Source organism: Erythrolamprus reginae, chromosome 2 (assembly GCF_031021105.1).
Source record: "Erythrolamprus reginae isolate rEryReg1 chromosome 2, rEryReg1.hap1, whole genome shotgun sequence".
Classification (NCBI taxonomy): domain Eukaryota; kingdom Metazoa; phylum Chordata; class Lepidosauria; order Squamata; family Dipsadidae; genus Erythrolamprus; species Erythrolamprus reginae.
In genome coordinates, this window is record NC_091951.1 from 265035180 (window position 1) to 265051419 (window position 16240).

General features: G+C 36.5%; 1 protein-coding gene across 4 annotated transcripts in view; it reads left to right on the forward strand.

Annotated features, from left to right (window-relative positions):
* Positions 1 to 16240, forward strand: part of MPDZ (multiple PDZ domain crumbs cell polarity complex component) — a 116345-nt gene that overhangs the window by 52177 nt on the left and 47928 nt on the right. For 3 of the 4 annotated variants that reach the window (XM_070742566.1, XM_070742564.1, XM_070742565.1), the window contains 6 exons: positions 3014 to 3175; positions 5723 to 5965; positions 7601 to 7709; positions 8669 to 8867; positions 10570 to 10611; positions 16091 to 16195. In XM_070742566.1, the coding sequence (XP_070598667.1) occupies positions 3014 to 3175; positions 5723 to 5965; positions 7601 to 7709; positions 8669 to 8867; positions 10570 to 10611; positions 16091 to 16195 (860 nt within the window). The remainder of the gene's footprint in view (positions 1 to 3013; positions 3176 to 5722; positions 5966 to 7600; positions 7710 to 8668; positions 8868 to 10569; positions 10612 to 16090; positions 16196 to 16240) is intronic. The other variant, XM_070742567.1, reaches the window with a different exon arrangement.

Genomic DNA, 16240 nt, shown 5'->3' on the forward strand with positions numbered 1-16240 from the left:
ATATCCTTGAAGCCTTCAGAAGTACAAATAAAAAAAGTTATAAAATTACAAAAGCAAACCATTATTTTTTAAACAAGAAACCATGCATATATATAAAATCCTATAATACAAGGAAATTATGGCCCCAGGTATTCGGCAATATCTAAAAACCCCAGAAGGCAATGCGTTTTTTCTTATGCCATATACTCAGTTTTCTCACATACTTTTCAATTCACTAAAAAATATCTTACTTGTTCTGTTCAAAATTCTAGGAATTGAGATCCACAGGTGGTAAATTGCCATAGTTACCCACCTATGCTCTAGTTATATATATAGTAGCTGAGATATCAGCCAGTCTTCAAAAATCCACAAAAGCTAGAATGAATGAACCTTTGACTGATTCTATATATATATGTATGCCAATCCAACTCTAATAGCTAAAGTGGCCAAATTATGGCTGATTTAATAGTAATCTATCTGAATCCAAGTCCCTGCTATCTCAGAACAGGGAAAAAGTGAGTGTGTGTGCATGCGTGTGTTATGTGTTTGTTTGTGTGCATGTATGTATGTCTCCTCATGGGATTTAGTAAAATGAAAATTACTTTGGATTATACTCATCCAGACCATCTTTGAGGTGGTATGCAGATGTCACCTTAGTCATTCCATTTATTGCTTCCTCCTCCCTCCACTCCTTTTTTTTTTCTTTAGCGGCCTTCAACCTTTTGGGCATCAGGCACCAGTTCTATGGAGAGAGGTTTTTCCGTAGACCAGAGAGGGTGTGGTTTCTCATGCTGCCTGCATTCTGCAGATGGGGTTTATTCGTTCGCGCAGCCCAGTTTCTGTCCTGCCATGGCCCAGTGCTGGTCCACGGCCCAGTGGTTGGGGGACCCCTGCTTTAGGTGACATTTTCCAGTTCTGCTGACAGAATTTTTTTTAACTTACATGTAATGGTTTCCAGTCAGCATTTTTTGTGAAATTTAGGATTGCACCTTAAAACCACCTTTAATTTTTTTCTAAATAAAGAACTTGAGATTACTCTTCCTCACCAGTGTCACTTCATTTTGTGTAATATTGACCCCATTGAGCTGACCAAATATTTTACCCTTTGATTTGGGAGGTATTATGGTTCATTATCACAATATGCACATACAGGCATGTTTAGCTTTACATAAGATACAAAATACTTCATTTAAATTTACTGCAAGAGTTGGAAATGTGCATATCTTTGTACCAAACAATAAGATATTTTCAGAGAAAAATATAGAAAGGTTTACATAGATTTCTGCAAATATGCATTCTAATTTGATGGAAAGATTGACAGGTACAATTGACCAAAATTGGTCAAAATGAATGGGAACTATGGGAAAAATACTTGGTGCTTTCACAGTGGTTCTGTTTGTTAAAAATGTTTTTATTGTAGAAACTTCTGAAGGATTTTTTTCACAAAACTACTTAGCTTGGGATATGATTCTTATATTTTGTGAAAGTTCAACTTTTATTGACAATATAATTTGTTTATTTTTCTGCCTGTCATAAATTCAGGATAATGTACTTGGCATGCATTGAATTTTAGCTTCTGACTTGAACTGAATTGGATTGTATCCATAGAATTGATAGAGAATCCCATGATTTCATTGTTAGAATGCAAGACTTATATGAAAATGTGCTGAGAAGGCAATAATACTGAGTATAATTTTACAGCCTGTGCTAGCTTGTGTAATGTGTAATGAGCAATAGTAACATCTTTTGAGAATAAATGACAACTTTTTTTTTAAAAAAATTTAAAATTATTAAAGCTTATGGCATGATTCACTTGATTATTTATATTAAATTATGAGCCATGGTGGCGCAGTGGTTAGAATGCAGTACTGCCAACTACTTCTGCTGCCTGGCGTCTGCCTGTGAATTTGCCAATTCAAATCCCACCAGGCTCAAGGTTGACTCAGCCTTCCATCCTTCTGAGGTGGATAAAATGAGGACCCAGAATGTTGGGGACAATATGTTGATTCTGTAAACCGCTTAGAGAGGGCTGTAAAGCACTGCATAAAATGGTATACAGTAGTACCTCTAGATATGAGGTGCTCCACATGCGAGTATTCCAAGATATGAGCCACGAGGGGAGAGAAATTTCTGTTCCAGACCCGAGTTCAAATTCGGGATACGAGCGAGCGTCCACTAGGTGGCGCAAGAATCTTTGCTTTTGGTTATCTCGGAGGGGAAAAACAAAGTCTAAAGCCATTTGTTCCAGATACGAGTTGTTCGACATACAAGCTCCCTTCTGGAACGAATTAAACTCGTATCTAGAGGTACTACTGTATAAGTCTAAGTGTTGTTGCTATTATAAAAATAAGCCTATTCAGAACAATCAAGTAATCCGCGATTTACGCCCATTTGTTTAGTGACTTTTCGAAGTTACAACAACACTGAAAAAAGTCACTTGACTGGTTTTCACACTTGCAACCATTGCAGCATTCCCATGTTCATGAAATCAAAATTTGGGCGCTTGCAGCTGGCATGTGTTTATCTTCATAGGAGTGTCCTGGGGGGTGTCTTACGATCACTAACAGCCAGTTTCTGACAAGCAAAGTCAGTGGAGGAAGCCAGATTTATTTAAACAATTGCGTGAATAACAACCGCAGTGATTCATTTAAGAACTATGACAAAAAAGGTCCTAAAATGAGGCAAAATTCACTTAATCAGTGCCTTGTTTAGCAACAGAAATGTTGTGCTCAATTATGATCCTGCGCATAGCATAATATTCTAGAGAGATAATAAAAAGCCAACCAAAATACTTTCACATATAACCCATTGCCAACCACAATCTGATACCCAAAGCATTGAGCAAAAGTAAATATGTTGCAAGCCAAGGCATTCTGCTTTGGAAAATTGAAAAGAAAAATATTACAAAGGAAAAGAGCTGGAACTATTGAATAGCCACCCACCTGATGTTTGTATTTGAAACTGTACTTGAAACTCCTTGTATTTGAAACTGATGTAATGGTAGCCCGTTTGATTGAATTGCCTTTGCTATTAGGTGGACTCAGGTGAGGCAGATGTGATAGAAGACTGTACCATGGGATCGGACTGTTCTCCAGATAATGATGGTACATTCCAGTCTTCAGCTTTAACATTGCATAGCGGCATTTGTGGCGATGATCTGAAGCTTGCTTTTTCATTGCCCTGTTCAACTCCCAAGGTAAAATTATGGGGGAAAGATATGACCAGGAATATGAGCAGAAAGATACTTTGTTCATAACTATAAAGTAGCCTTATGAAAATGTCTTCTTGGACAGTGAAAGCAATGTTACCAGTTGGTTTCATAATTTTTTTACTAGATTAAAGAAATTTCATTTAGATAGTAATGCTGATTGAATTATGTTTCAAATTTTCAGTATTCAGCAGACCATTTATTATAATTCTTAGGTGCTCAAATTTTTTAGATGTGGTTCAGAGAAATCTAAATAATAACAAGCCATTTATGGAAAGATATGCATAATTATAATGAATGTTATATGCTTAAAGGTTCAGGCATTAAAAACACTAATTTTCTTAAGGGAAATGTTTAGTAAATCGCTTTAGAAAATCAATGCTCAAAAGGTTACTCAAATTCTTTTGTAGAAATGTAGCTCAATTTTTTAACTTTTGATGTTCTTTATTTTTTTTATCATGTTAGCTTTTCTCCTCTCTCCTTTTTCTAATATTCTCTCTCTCTCTCTCTCTCTCTCTCTCTTTCGGGTCATTCTGCGTATTTGTTTTAACATTCATGCTTGTATTACTGCTGGATTATCAGTTCATTCTTTGAAGTGATTCTATCCTGCTTTTATTGCTTTACAAGTAACTCACATCTGTTTTATCTGAAAAAAGAATTGCTCTTTCACACCTGAAATTTATAAATTGGCTACATTTCTTTTGGAATCTTATTTCTGCTGGACACAGCATGGGTCTGACAGCCAGAATTTATTCCTAATAAAATTTCTTAGACTAAACAGAATATACCTGTGCCAATGAGACAGATTGCACTGTTCAACTTTGTAATAGTTTATGAAATTAGAAATTAAAGTGCATGCAGGGAAACATACTCTGCAACTAATCCAATTTTATACAAGGAACAGAACTCATGTTCTTGAAATCATTATCTTGTGTCTCATCAGAATAGAAAGAAAATGTTTATAATCAAACTTAGTAGTAGGATCTAATCTGGGTCAGTCATTGGGATCAGATATTTAGTCTTCTGAGTTTTCAGACTTCTGCCAGAACCCATCCACAGGGAATTTGTTTCAGTGTCATATTCTGGTGAGAGAGAAGCTCCCAGAGAATGGGCTTTAGCACGAGTCCAAAACTTTGAAAGACTTAACTTCTGATACTGTTGACCAACCCAGTTTGGATCTTCCAGTGTTATCTTGGAACACGTATAATTGCCTTCATTCGTGAAACTTGGTAGTGGTTATATATATCACTTTATCCCGATAAAAATAACTATACAAAATAAAAATGGACCATATGGCACCCTGAATGTAAACTAGTTATTTATGGGAAAGGTTTTTAGACTTCCAGAGGAAGAAATGGTGGTCTCAAGACAGCTTCACAAAATGTGGTGCCAACACAATTGTGCCTTTATTTTAATAATTGAAAATGCATTAATAGTTAACTGACTAATATTAATACTAAGTTTTAAAGTATAATACAGTGGTATCTCTACCTAAGAATGCCGCTACTTAAGAACTTTTCTAGATATGACCCAGGTGTTCAAGATTTTTTTGTCTCTTCTTAAGAACCATTTTCTACTTAAGAACCCGAGCCCGGAAAAATTTCCCAGGAAATTTGAGAGCGGCACGAAAGCCTGGCCAGTTTCCTGCCATTTCCCCTTTAATCCCGACCATCTCGGACTTTTCTGGGCTGCCAGAGGAGCTTTTCGGTGGCGCTTAAGGAAGCATTGGCAGCCCAGAGTGAAAAGAGCTTTTCCTTTCTCTGGACACTTGGCGAGGAAATAAACCACTTTGCTGTGGTGACTCCCTCATGCTGCCTTCCTTACACCCGGTGCGAGGTTTCCTCCCTGAGCATCTGGGCATGGAAAGGCAAAAGGGGGCACTTCACCCCGCCAACTCAGCTTCAGCCAAAGCGAGGAGTCACCACAGTGAAGGAAAGGCATCGGCTACAAAGTAAGCGAGCGAGAGGAGAGAGGAGCCCTTCAGCATGGGAAGGAAGAGGAAGCAGGTAGCAGCAGCCTTTTGGTCAAAAGAGCAGAAGGTTCCCCTCTCACGCCCACCTGTGTTTCTCTCTCTGGCACAGTGTATGGGAGGCAGCCTCGTGCTGGGTGTATTGGAGATGCATGGTCCTCCTCGCTGCCTCAGAGTCCCTCTTTTTTAAGCCTTAAAGTTTTGGATTTTTTAAAATTCCCCTCACCTCACCTTCTTCCTTCGGCAGTGACTGTCCTCCTCCTCTTCTTCCTCCTCCTCCTCCCACCCATTCCAAGCTTTTATTTCTTTCCTAATGGGTTTGCACACATTATTTGCTTTTACATTGATTCCTATGGGGAAAAATTGCTTCTACTTACAAACTTTTCTACCTAAGAACCTGGTCACAGAACTAATTAAGTTCATAAGTAGAGGTACCACTGTACAATATTATTGATTTAATAATAACTTGGTTAATTAATTATTGAAATCAATAATATTTGATTAATAATTTTCTATCATATTTTAAAAATAGAATGAGTTTGGAATTCTTGTATTTTGTTTGCTAGACTACTTTCAGAGAAGATTCCAATGACCCACTCAGTTACCAGTCATCAGATAAAAACCTGTACACAATGGATCTAATACAAAGAGAGACAAACAGTAAATCTGCAGGTGGATGTATGAAACAGATCACAGAACCTTTTCTTGTAAATCCAGCAACACAATCTCCTAAGAAACAAGTTGAACGTGAAAGCATAAGCATGTGGAGAGAATCTCAGCTAACACCCGAATTTTCACACTGTACAAAAGTAAGTTCTAGACTGTCATTTGATTCTACTAGATTCATTACATATACAATGGTACCTCGTGATACGAACCCCTTGTCATACGAACTTTTCGAGATACGAACCCGGGGTTTGGAATTTTTTCGCCTCTTCTTACAAACTTTTTTTGCCTTATGAACCTGCCGCCGCCGCTGGGATGCCCTGCCTCTGGACTTCCATTGCAAGCGAAGCACCCGTTTTTGCAATCCTGGGATTCCCCTGAGGCTCTCCTCCATGGGAAATCCCACCTCCTGATTTCCACGTTTTTGCGATGCTGTAGGGAAATCCCAGGAGGGGAATTCCAGGATTGCAAAAATGGGCGCTCCACTGGCAACGGAAGTCCAGAATTGGGGTTTCCCAGTAAGGGAAGCTTCAGCGAAATCGCATCATCGCAAAAACACAGAAACACCTCCCGACTTTTTGCGATCCTGGGATTCCCCTCCTGGGATTTCCCTACAGCATTGCAAAAATGCTGAAGTCAGGAGTTTGGAGTTTCCCATGGAGGGGAGCCTCAGAAGAATCCAAGGATTGCAAAAACGGGCGCTCCACTGGGGAGAGTGGGGACAAAAATGAGAAGAAAAGGCTCATGGAACTCAAGAGAGGAGAAAGGTGTGGGGGAAATGAGCAGAGTGGGGGGGACAAAAGCAGGAGGAAAAGACTCAGTTGGGGTTTATGGATTGTATACAGTGTTCCCTCGATTTTCGCGGGTTCGAACTTCGCGAAAAGTCTATACCACGGTTTTTCAAAAATATTAATTAAAAAATACTTCGTGGTTTTTTCCCCCATGCCACGGTTTTTCCCACCCGATGACGTCATATGTCATCACCAAACTTTCATCCGCCTTTAATAAACATTTTTTAAAATAAACTTTAATAAATAAACATGGTGAGTAATAATGTAAATGGTTGTTAAGGGAATGGGAAATGGTAATTTAGGGGTTTAAAGTATTAAGGGAAGGCTTGTGATACTGTTCATAGCCAAAAATAGTGTATTTACTTCCGCATCTCTACTTCGCGGAAATTCGACTTTCGCGGGTGGTCTCGGAACGCATCCCCTGCAAAAATCGAGGGAACACTGTACACTAATTTGTGACACAGCTTGTTTTCTCAGAACTGAGCTGTGACCCAATATAGCACTTGCTGTTCAAGAATATTGTTCTATACAGTACAGAATCATGACTACTTTCTGCAGAGATCCTGCAAGGATCTCTGTAGAGAGGTGAGATTGTGGATTCATTCCATTTTTGGAGACTAATATAGAATATGCAACAAGGACCAAAATTGATTATATAGTTAGACAGAACTATGTCAGCTGAATTGTACAACTTTCACTACTGGAATCTAAACAGTTGCAATGTGCATTTGGAGGGCACAAGATTGGACTAGTCTATTTTTTTTAAAAAAAAAATTGTGTGTATTTTCTGCTCCTTGTACTCAGTACTCAGCACAGTTATTTTAGTAAAGCGCTATGACACTTTTTTGGTTATTCGCTTATTTTGAACAGAAACAAGCCCTTTGAAAAATGTTACAAATATGCAGACTGTCTAGCAGGCTCTGATTTGTAAACTACACAAAATCCTACTATGTTTTCCAGAAGTGACTTTTATTTTCTTCTTACCAGGATCAAGAATTGTTGATGGAAAATAATAGCTTAATGCTTGTTGGCCTAGATGCAAATAAAAACAAGTTGGAGAAAATGATTACCATTGCAAAAGGCAATTCAAGCTTAGGTAATGTAACTCACGTAACTGGGCACGTCTTTGTTCTTGCAATCCTTATTTCTGCCTAGTTATTGCTGAAAGAAAACTAGATAATGTTCTTTTAGGTTGCTTTAATAAAAAAGCAAATATTCTTATCTATGATCTCAATAATAATTATATCATAATTATAGCAATCATGTCTATGCATTTTCCTTTGCATATGAAGGCAGGAACAGTCAGGATAAGATAAATTTGTATTGTTATAATGATAGTTGTCCTGGTAATTTAATTACACACACACACACATCATTCCAATGCTGGAACTATGAGCTTTTCTTAATATAATGATGCCAAATCTTAGAACTCCCTAGTTGGAAAAAATATTGGCCATATTCAAATATGGGACGGGTGAAATCCTTCACTTGTGTGCTTTGTAATTCATTCCTGTTCAGAACAAATCTTCTGTAATTTCTTCACCATTATCTCATCTTGATCTGCCTTCCTTTAAAAAAAAATTAAATTAAAAATAAATTCATTGCCTTTTCCTTTTCTGTTCTCCACTTCTTTCTTTGAGGCCCTATGTAAAAAAAAGTGGATCGCGTTTAATGAAGTAGCTTTTTAAACAGAACAGAAGGCATTAAGGATTCATTATCTTTTTGATCTTAACCGTGAGCTTATGCGATGTCAGTAGCTGTAGACCTGAAGAGACAGTCTCATATGCCAGCCTCAGCTGTTACCAGGTTTTGGGGGTTTTTTTTAGTGAGAATTTTCTAGCTGGTGTTTTTTGACCTTGCATGTTGACTCCTCAGATCTACCAATATGATATTAATTATTCTTCAAGTTATGTTTTTAAAAAAACGTGTATATTGGCAGAAATACAGATAAAATATAAATAAAAACAATTTCAGAAAATGAATGTTATTTAGTGTAGGCTCAAGTCAGATGCCATGTTTCTTATTAATGCTATTTTTAAAAACATTTTCCATAAGGGATGACAGTAAGTTCTAATAAAGATGGCATGGGAATGATTGTTCGCAGTATTATCCCTGGTGGTTCCATAAATCGTGATGGACGAATTGGTATTGGAGACTGTATATTGTCTATTAATGAGGAACCCACTGCTAATTTAACTAATGCCCAAGCACGGGCCATGCTGAGGAAGCATTCTGTCATTGGACCAGATATAAAGTAAGTTAGATATTATACTGATTGGTAGATTTTCAAACACAGTATGCATCAATTGTATTGTCGCTACACTTGTGTTTTTTTTAATTCTATGATTACTTTTAATTCAGTATCCTAATGACGTTTCTGTATTAAATTGGATTCTATATTGATGGAAGAAGTTAAAATGTCTTTTGTGAATCACAACTAACTAATGAGAGTTCCAAAATTGAAATCCAGTATGGTAGTTTGATTATCCCATTCACTGGTTTGACACAATTTCATGGACTCAAATAAATACATGGAATTTTCCAACCATTTGCAATAAGGGAGAAAATGTTTGCCCATATCACTTAATCTTACAAATGCATAACTATAATGAAAAAATAGAATTTGATTAAAAATATTATTAAGCTAAATCCTGAATTGGCTTCTAAAAATTAAAACTTAGCAGCTATTCTTTAAAGCTGTCAGTAGAATTGCTATACTGAAGAATATTCAAATTCAATGTCTAAGCAACTGTGAAAGTTAATGGAATATAAAGCATGAAATCACCTTTGGGAGGTAAAATAGTTTGGTAGATGAATGAGACGGTGGTAAATAGGACAGAAAGGATCAAACCTCTCTTCTTTATTTCCAGTTAATATTAGCATTAAAGTGAGAAATAATTATGTTGATCGATGAGACAAAGGGGTATTTTTAACATCTTTTTATTTTTCTTTCCCGGATTCCTGGAAGATACAGTGATAGTATTTGCATGGGATTGAAATTAGATAAATTTTTTTGTTCAGGCCAATCAGATGAAAAACATTGGAATTTTATACATAAGCTTTGATCTTTTATCTCAAGTGACTGAGAAATCTTTCAATAGTGGAAAGTGGTGAATATAAAAATTATGATACATGACATTAGAAAAAAATGCTTTCTCTGTATATATTTTTTTACAAATAATAGGAAGAAAACTATATTTTAAGTCATTTATAGGATATAATTTAATGTAAAATGCCACCCAATTGAAATGAACGTGAATGATCTATACCTAATAAAACAGTGCCCCAAATGTCTGAGACTTAAATTGCAGGTACTGTATCTTTCACCCTAAATTAGCAGTTCAAATTTGGGCTTTATACACAGACAGAACTTTCTGTCCCTCAATTTGAATGTCAAGCTCAGCATAGCTTTTTGATAATTTTGCTTGGGATTATAGTTTGTAGTAATGGATTTTTCTCTCTCTCTCTTTTCTTCTTTCCCTTAATATATAAACAATTTTTTTCTTAAACAGAAAAGCAGATATATAGCATCATCAGGATATCTGTGGCTTCACTTCTCCCTGCACCTTATACTTCTTTAACAATATCTAGAGACTTTTGCTTTTAGCAGTAGTTATAACAGCTGCCTCTAACATCTGCCAGATAATTACAGAGCTGATTCAGAATTCACCTGCCTTAACCAAACGTGTGGAGATGAATCTCTGATCAAGGAATAAAAGATTGATTGCGGTTGCATTTTTCATGCTTGTTAATAATCATTGCTATACACTCCAATAAAGAACAGATGCTTTCTGATGGGAGGTGTGGATAGAATAGAGGTGGAGAGGGGGAAGAGGAAAGTAAACAGGAGTGCACACTTTTAAAAATGTGTGTATACATCTTTCATTGAGTAGAAGTCACTGACATTTGTTAACAATATTGTAAAAAGATGCTGCGTCGTATGCTTCACATTCTAGATCTTCTCCAACACCTGCTGATGATCAGGGCCCCTTTTATGTGTGAGTATTGGCGATTCAAAAGCTCATTATAGCTCTGTGTTCCAACTTGTCTGTTCATTCATTCATGCTTTTATAACATCAGAAGTAGCTGGGATGTATCCAGATATAGGTACCACACAATGTACGCAGACACACAGATGCTTTCAACCAATTAAAACCTATTACTAGATGTGATTACCTGATTAATTATTCAACTATATCAAATCCTTCAATTTGTAGATATATTTGGTGATCTAAGATGAATATCATAGTTTTTAATCGGTTAAAAGCACGCATCCATCTTTTAAAGATAAGCGTATGGAAGCCAAGTTTGTGATTTTAGATTGGAACAGGGAATGTGGTTTCTTCCAGGCTAGGACTATCAAACTCACAGCCCATAAGCCAGCCACAACCAGTTTAAGCAAAGGGGAACAAAGTTCTGATAAGTCATGTCATACTATTGTGACAACCCTCGAGTTTGACACTCCTATTCTAGGCCTTGCAGAACAAATTTCTCAGTCTCAATCAGCATCGCTAATGGTGTGAGATATTGAGAATTATAATTAGCAATTCATGAAGATATCCAGGTTTTCCACCCCATCTTATTTTTCAGATAAGACTGCCAAATATTAATCAAATTTCCAATTTCTTTTTGTAGCTAAGCAGTCATGGATCAGCTTAATATTTGGTTAGGAGAATGACTTAGAATCCTTTCTGTGTTCTTTTGACTTTCATGCTCAAAAAAATGCAAGCTGTAAATTATTTAGGATGCAGTCTTGTGGAGAATGATGGGTTGTGCAAATCTTTGGAGTTGAAAACAAAAGATATTTCAGAGCATGCAAGATGAGATACTGGCCTGCAACTCCTTAAATCAAAACATTTTTTTTCTTAGTTCATGCAGTAACTGTTGTGAGTAGCTGTGAGATCCCAGGAAAAGGGGTAGCTGCTTTAAACAGTTGCAATTGTATGTGTCGCCTTTGAATTTTAAAGAAACAGATTTTCCACTGAGTGGACAGAGAGAAAATTTGCAGCTTGAACCGGAAAATCCATTATCAGAAATGTCATATATTCTATTTGCCAAGGTTTGGGCGGGAGATGTTTTGGGAAGCCAATCTATTAATCTACTAGATCAGGGGTGTCAAACTTGTGGCCTGTGTGCCGGATGCAACACATGATAGTCATTCCCACCCCAGATCCGCAAGGGGGAAAAATGTCGCTATATCCCATGGACGGGAGATGTTTTGGGAAGCCAATCTATTAATCTACTAGATCAGGGGTGTCAAACTTGTGGCCTGTGTGCCGGATGCGACACATGATAGTCATTCCCACCCCAGATCCGCAAGGGGGAAAAATGTCGCTATATCCCATGTGACAGCAATGAGATGTGGTGAGTTTGGCACCCGTATATTAATCCAAAGGTTCCCTAATTGTCAATTAACTAAGGTCGTGTAGACAAGCCCTGGAGTTGCCAGGGGATAGATTCCCTCCTTTAATTTAAAAAGGAGAGAAATCTGTCTTTTTAATGTAGAAACATTAAATTAATGTAGATATATTCTTTGGCATCCATATTTCTTCCATGTATCCATCAGAGAACTGGATATCTTGAAGCTATTTCCCTACTTACAGGTGGATGACTGAAATTTGGCACAGTGCCTTTTGGACTAAAAGTGAAGTCTTGTTTCATTCTCTTCTTTAAAAAAGTACATATTTATTCAACAGTTATTAGAAAACAATTGCCTTCCTCAAATCTCTTATTAACTTTTTGTTTAAACGTCCCATCATTTTTGCTCAGTGTTTCTGTAGATAATTGTAGCACAGGTAACTCAGAGGTTACATACTTACAACATAGAATAGGAGAAGAAAGAATCAATGCTTATGGACTTTCCACACTGCTAAGCTTACAATAGGGAATACATGGAACACAGTTGCTTAATTTACAATGTGGCTCCTTTTATGCCACATTGTAAAACTCCATTTTAGTTTAGAAATCCCAGCATCCTCCATATGTTTATTCTGATGCTATAATATAGCTTTTCAGATTTCATATGTCCAGTTATTACCCTATTTGTCCCATTACCATTAGTTTAAGAAAGGTCCAACATTTATATAATGTGAAGCATCAAATTCCAGTGCATTCTTGTTATGTTTTCAAGTTGCTTATCACTGACACAGCCATGTACTGATGTCTGGATTAATCTCACGCTTGTATTTTCAATATTGCTTATATATTTTTTTCCTATGCTATAACTAAATGAATCTTACTTCATTATTAAAATTGTACTGTGGTTTATTTTAAATGTGATCACAATTTTCTTTATTTGGTTTATTTCCTATCGTAGTATGCATATAATACTTTTTGTCTGTCTATTAAATCATGCATGTTTTATTTCTTTGTCTGTTGCATGATATTATAACATTTACATCACTCACTTCTCATTTTAAATTGGTTCAGGATGAAAGTTACTCTTGTCTTCACTACCTTCTGAAGAATCAATGTACAATCAGTTTAATCCTTGGTTACTTTAGATTAGTAGTCTGTGTTGCTAGCTGTGAATTCTGAAATCTCTCATTTAATAGGTCTTTCTTTCTGTAGTTGCTTTTATCCAGTAGGAATTACAATGCAGTTCTGCTTACTTGGCAGTTCTGAAGCTATCTCCTACATTTTGGGAGTCACAAATAATATCCTAGACACTGCAGGGAAATGCAGATACAACTATTTCTCACTTAATGACCATTTAAATGAAGTGGTTGCTAAATGAAGCTAGGGCTGTGCTTATGATCTTATTTCAGTTTCCTTTTGCTTTAAGGTTCTGCAAAGCTCACAAATAGACTTAGAAAGTGTAAGTATTAATTGTAAAGTTAAAGAAGGCAGTCACTGAATGAGGACTATCTGTAATGATTATTATTTCTGAGCTGCCAGAGATTACTTTTAGTCCAATTTGCTTTCTTTCGGTTCAGTTTAGTTTCACCAGTAGAACATTGTTGAATGATACTACTTTAATGTCATTTCATTCATAACTTTTTAAAATTCACACTCTCCTTCATTATTATCCTAGTTACATTTTTCTCCTTTTAAAATATAAAATGTTTTAAAACAGGACTGTCAAACTGGTGGCACGTGAACCAGATGCGTCATGCACAGGCCACGCCCACTCCAGCTTTACGAAGGGAAAAATGTTGCGATATATCACATGACAGCAACATGATGCCAGGAGTTTCACACCCATGTTTTAAAAGAATGATGTTCTTTCAGTTGTGTCATAATGTATCTTGGGTGCTACCTAGTACTTCACTTCCTTTATAAGGAATTGTGTAATCTAGAGATAATCTTCATAGAAAAGAGATAGTATTTTGTCTTAAATTAGTATCTACAAATATTTCACATTTATTCATTGCCTATCGAAAGTACCCAGTCTGAAGTCTGAAGAATAAAAGAACAATAAAATTCATTCAAATTTTAAAATGTCACAAAAAATTATATTCAATTAACAGTTAAAAACACTGTAAAATAGGAAGTTTTAAATTTCCCACTTCATAGAAGTGATCTTTAGCCATAGTTAATTTTTTAAATATCCCATTACATCTATCTATTCATTAAGAAAGTTTACCAATTTAATTTGAAAAATTAAAAAAGGTCACCTAGTAAACATCTTAGCTGGTAGGAGGAATAATACATGTTTGCTCAAGGTTTCCAGATTGAAGAATGGCGAAAGGTTTAGAGGATTGCCTTTCATCAAAGATAAACATTATTAGATTCAATTAAAGAAAAGACACTGTTTCTAGACAGTGAAGTTGCAGAGTGTTGATTTTACAGCACAGAAAACACATTATAACTGATATGATTATGATATATATGTGTGTGTGTGTGTGTGTGTGTCACATGTTTTTGCTGAATTTGAAAATTAAGGGAGACTAGGATAGATCTATTTCGGCCTTATTTTGGCCTCATCAGCTAGCTATATATATATATGTATATATATATACTAGGAAGAAATGACAGTTGCTAACATTCCATTTACAACAACACAAAGATTGGAACTTCAGCCTGATGATGGTGAATGTGATTTCGCCGAAACGTCGCATAGACATGCAAAACATTACACAGGGCAAAACCCGAACTCAGAACAATCTACATATATATATATATATATATATATATATATATATATATATATATATATATACACACACACACACACACACACACACACACACACACACACACAGAGTGATACCTTGTCTTACGAACTTAATTGGACAGGTTCGTAAGGTGAAACGTTGGTAAGATGAAACAATGTTTCCCATAGGAATCAATGTAAAGGGTGCAAGTCCTTCAAGAAAATCCCAAACTTCTCTCCAAGCCGCCCCTCCCTTTTCTTTCTTCAAAACACACCCTTTCAGTGCCTCTGCAAGCACTCCAGTTCTCCTTGCTTTCTTAATGCAAACTCTTTCACTCTCCAAGCCTCCCCTCCCTTTTCTTTCTTCAAAACACACCCTTTCATTGCTTCTGCAAGCACTCTAGTTCTCCTTGCTTTCTTAATGCAAACTCTTTCACTCTCCAAGCTGCCCCTCCCTTTTCTTTCTTCAAAACACACCCTTTCAGTGCCTCTGCAAGCACTCCAGTTCTCCTTGCTTTCTTAATGCAAACTCTTTCACTCTCCAAGCCGCCCCTCCCTTTTCTTTCTTCAAAACACACCCTTTCATTGCTTCTGCAAGCACTCCAGTTCTCCTTGCTTTCTTAATGCAAACTCTTTCGCTCTCTCCAAGCCGCCCCTCCCTTTTCTTTCTTCAAAAAAAAAAAAAAAGAAACCCCTTCATCCCAGCAGCGGCGGCTTGTGTTCGTAAGGTGAAAATAGTTCGGAAGAAGGGGCAAAAAAATCTTAAACACCGGGTTCGTATCTTGAAAAGTTCGTTAGAAGAGCCGTTTGTAAGACGAGGTACCACTGTATACTGTATATATGATATATTAGAATAGAATACTACACTATACTACAATAATATAATTAATATAATATAATATAATATAATATAACATATAATATAATGTAATATTAGAATTAATAGAATAGAATAGAATATAGAATACTGTATAGGATATATATTATAGTGGTTTTGTAACGCAGTGGTTAGCGTGCAGTACTGCAGGCTACTTCTGCTGATTGACTGCAATTTGGCAGATTGAATCTCACCAGGCTCAAGCTTGACTAATGAGGAGCCAGATGGTTGGGGGCAATATTCTGACTCTGTAAACGGCTTAGATAGAGCTGGAAAAGCAATGTGAAACGGTATATAAGTTTAAGTGCTCTTGCTATACATTGACCTGTATGGTTTGCATTTGGTGCATTCCCAGTGAATGAAAAGGAGGCTTTCTGGATTAAGAAGAAGATATTTCTGTGATGTCGCACTTTGATTTATAGCCTTAAAAATCTGTATTGCTCAATACTGAACTATATGCAGACATCTGCAGCTTCTACATTTCATGTTTACTTTTGTGTTGCAGCATTAGCTATGTGCCAGCAAAGCAATTAGAAGAGTACCAAACCGATTTAGGGCAGCAGCCAGAAGAAACAAGGCCATTAGATGTTTTCCCTTCACACACTGTGAGGTAATTTAGAGTACTGTACTATTAATAAAAACAACTCCTTTTGCT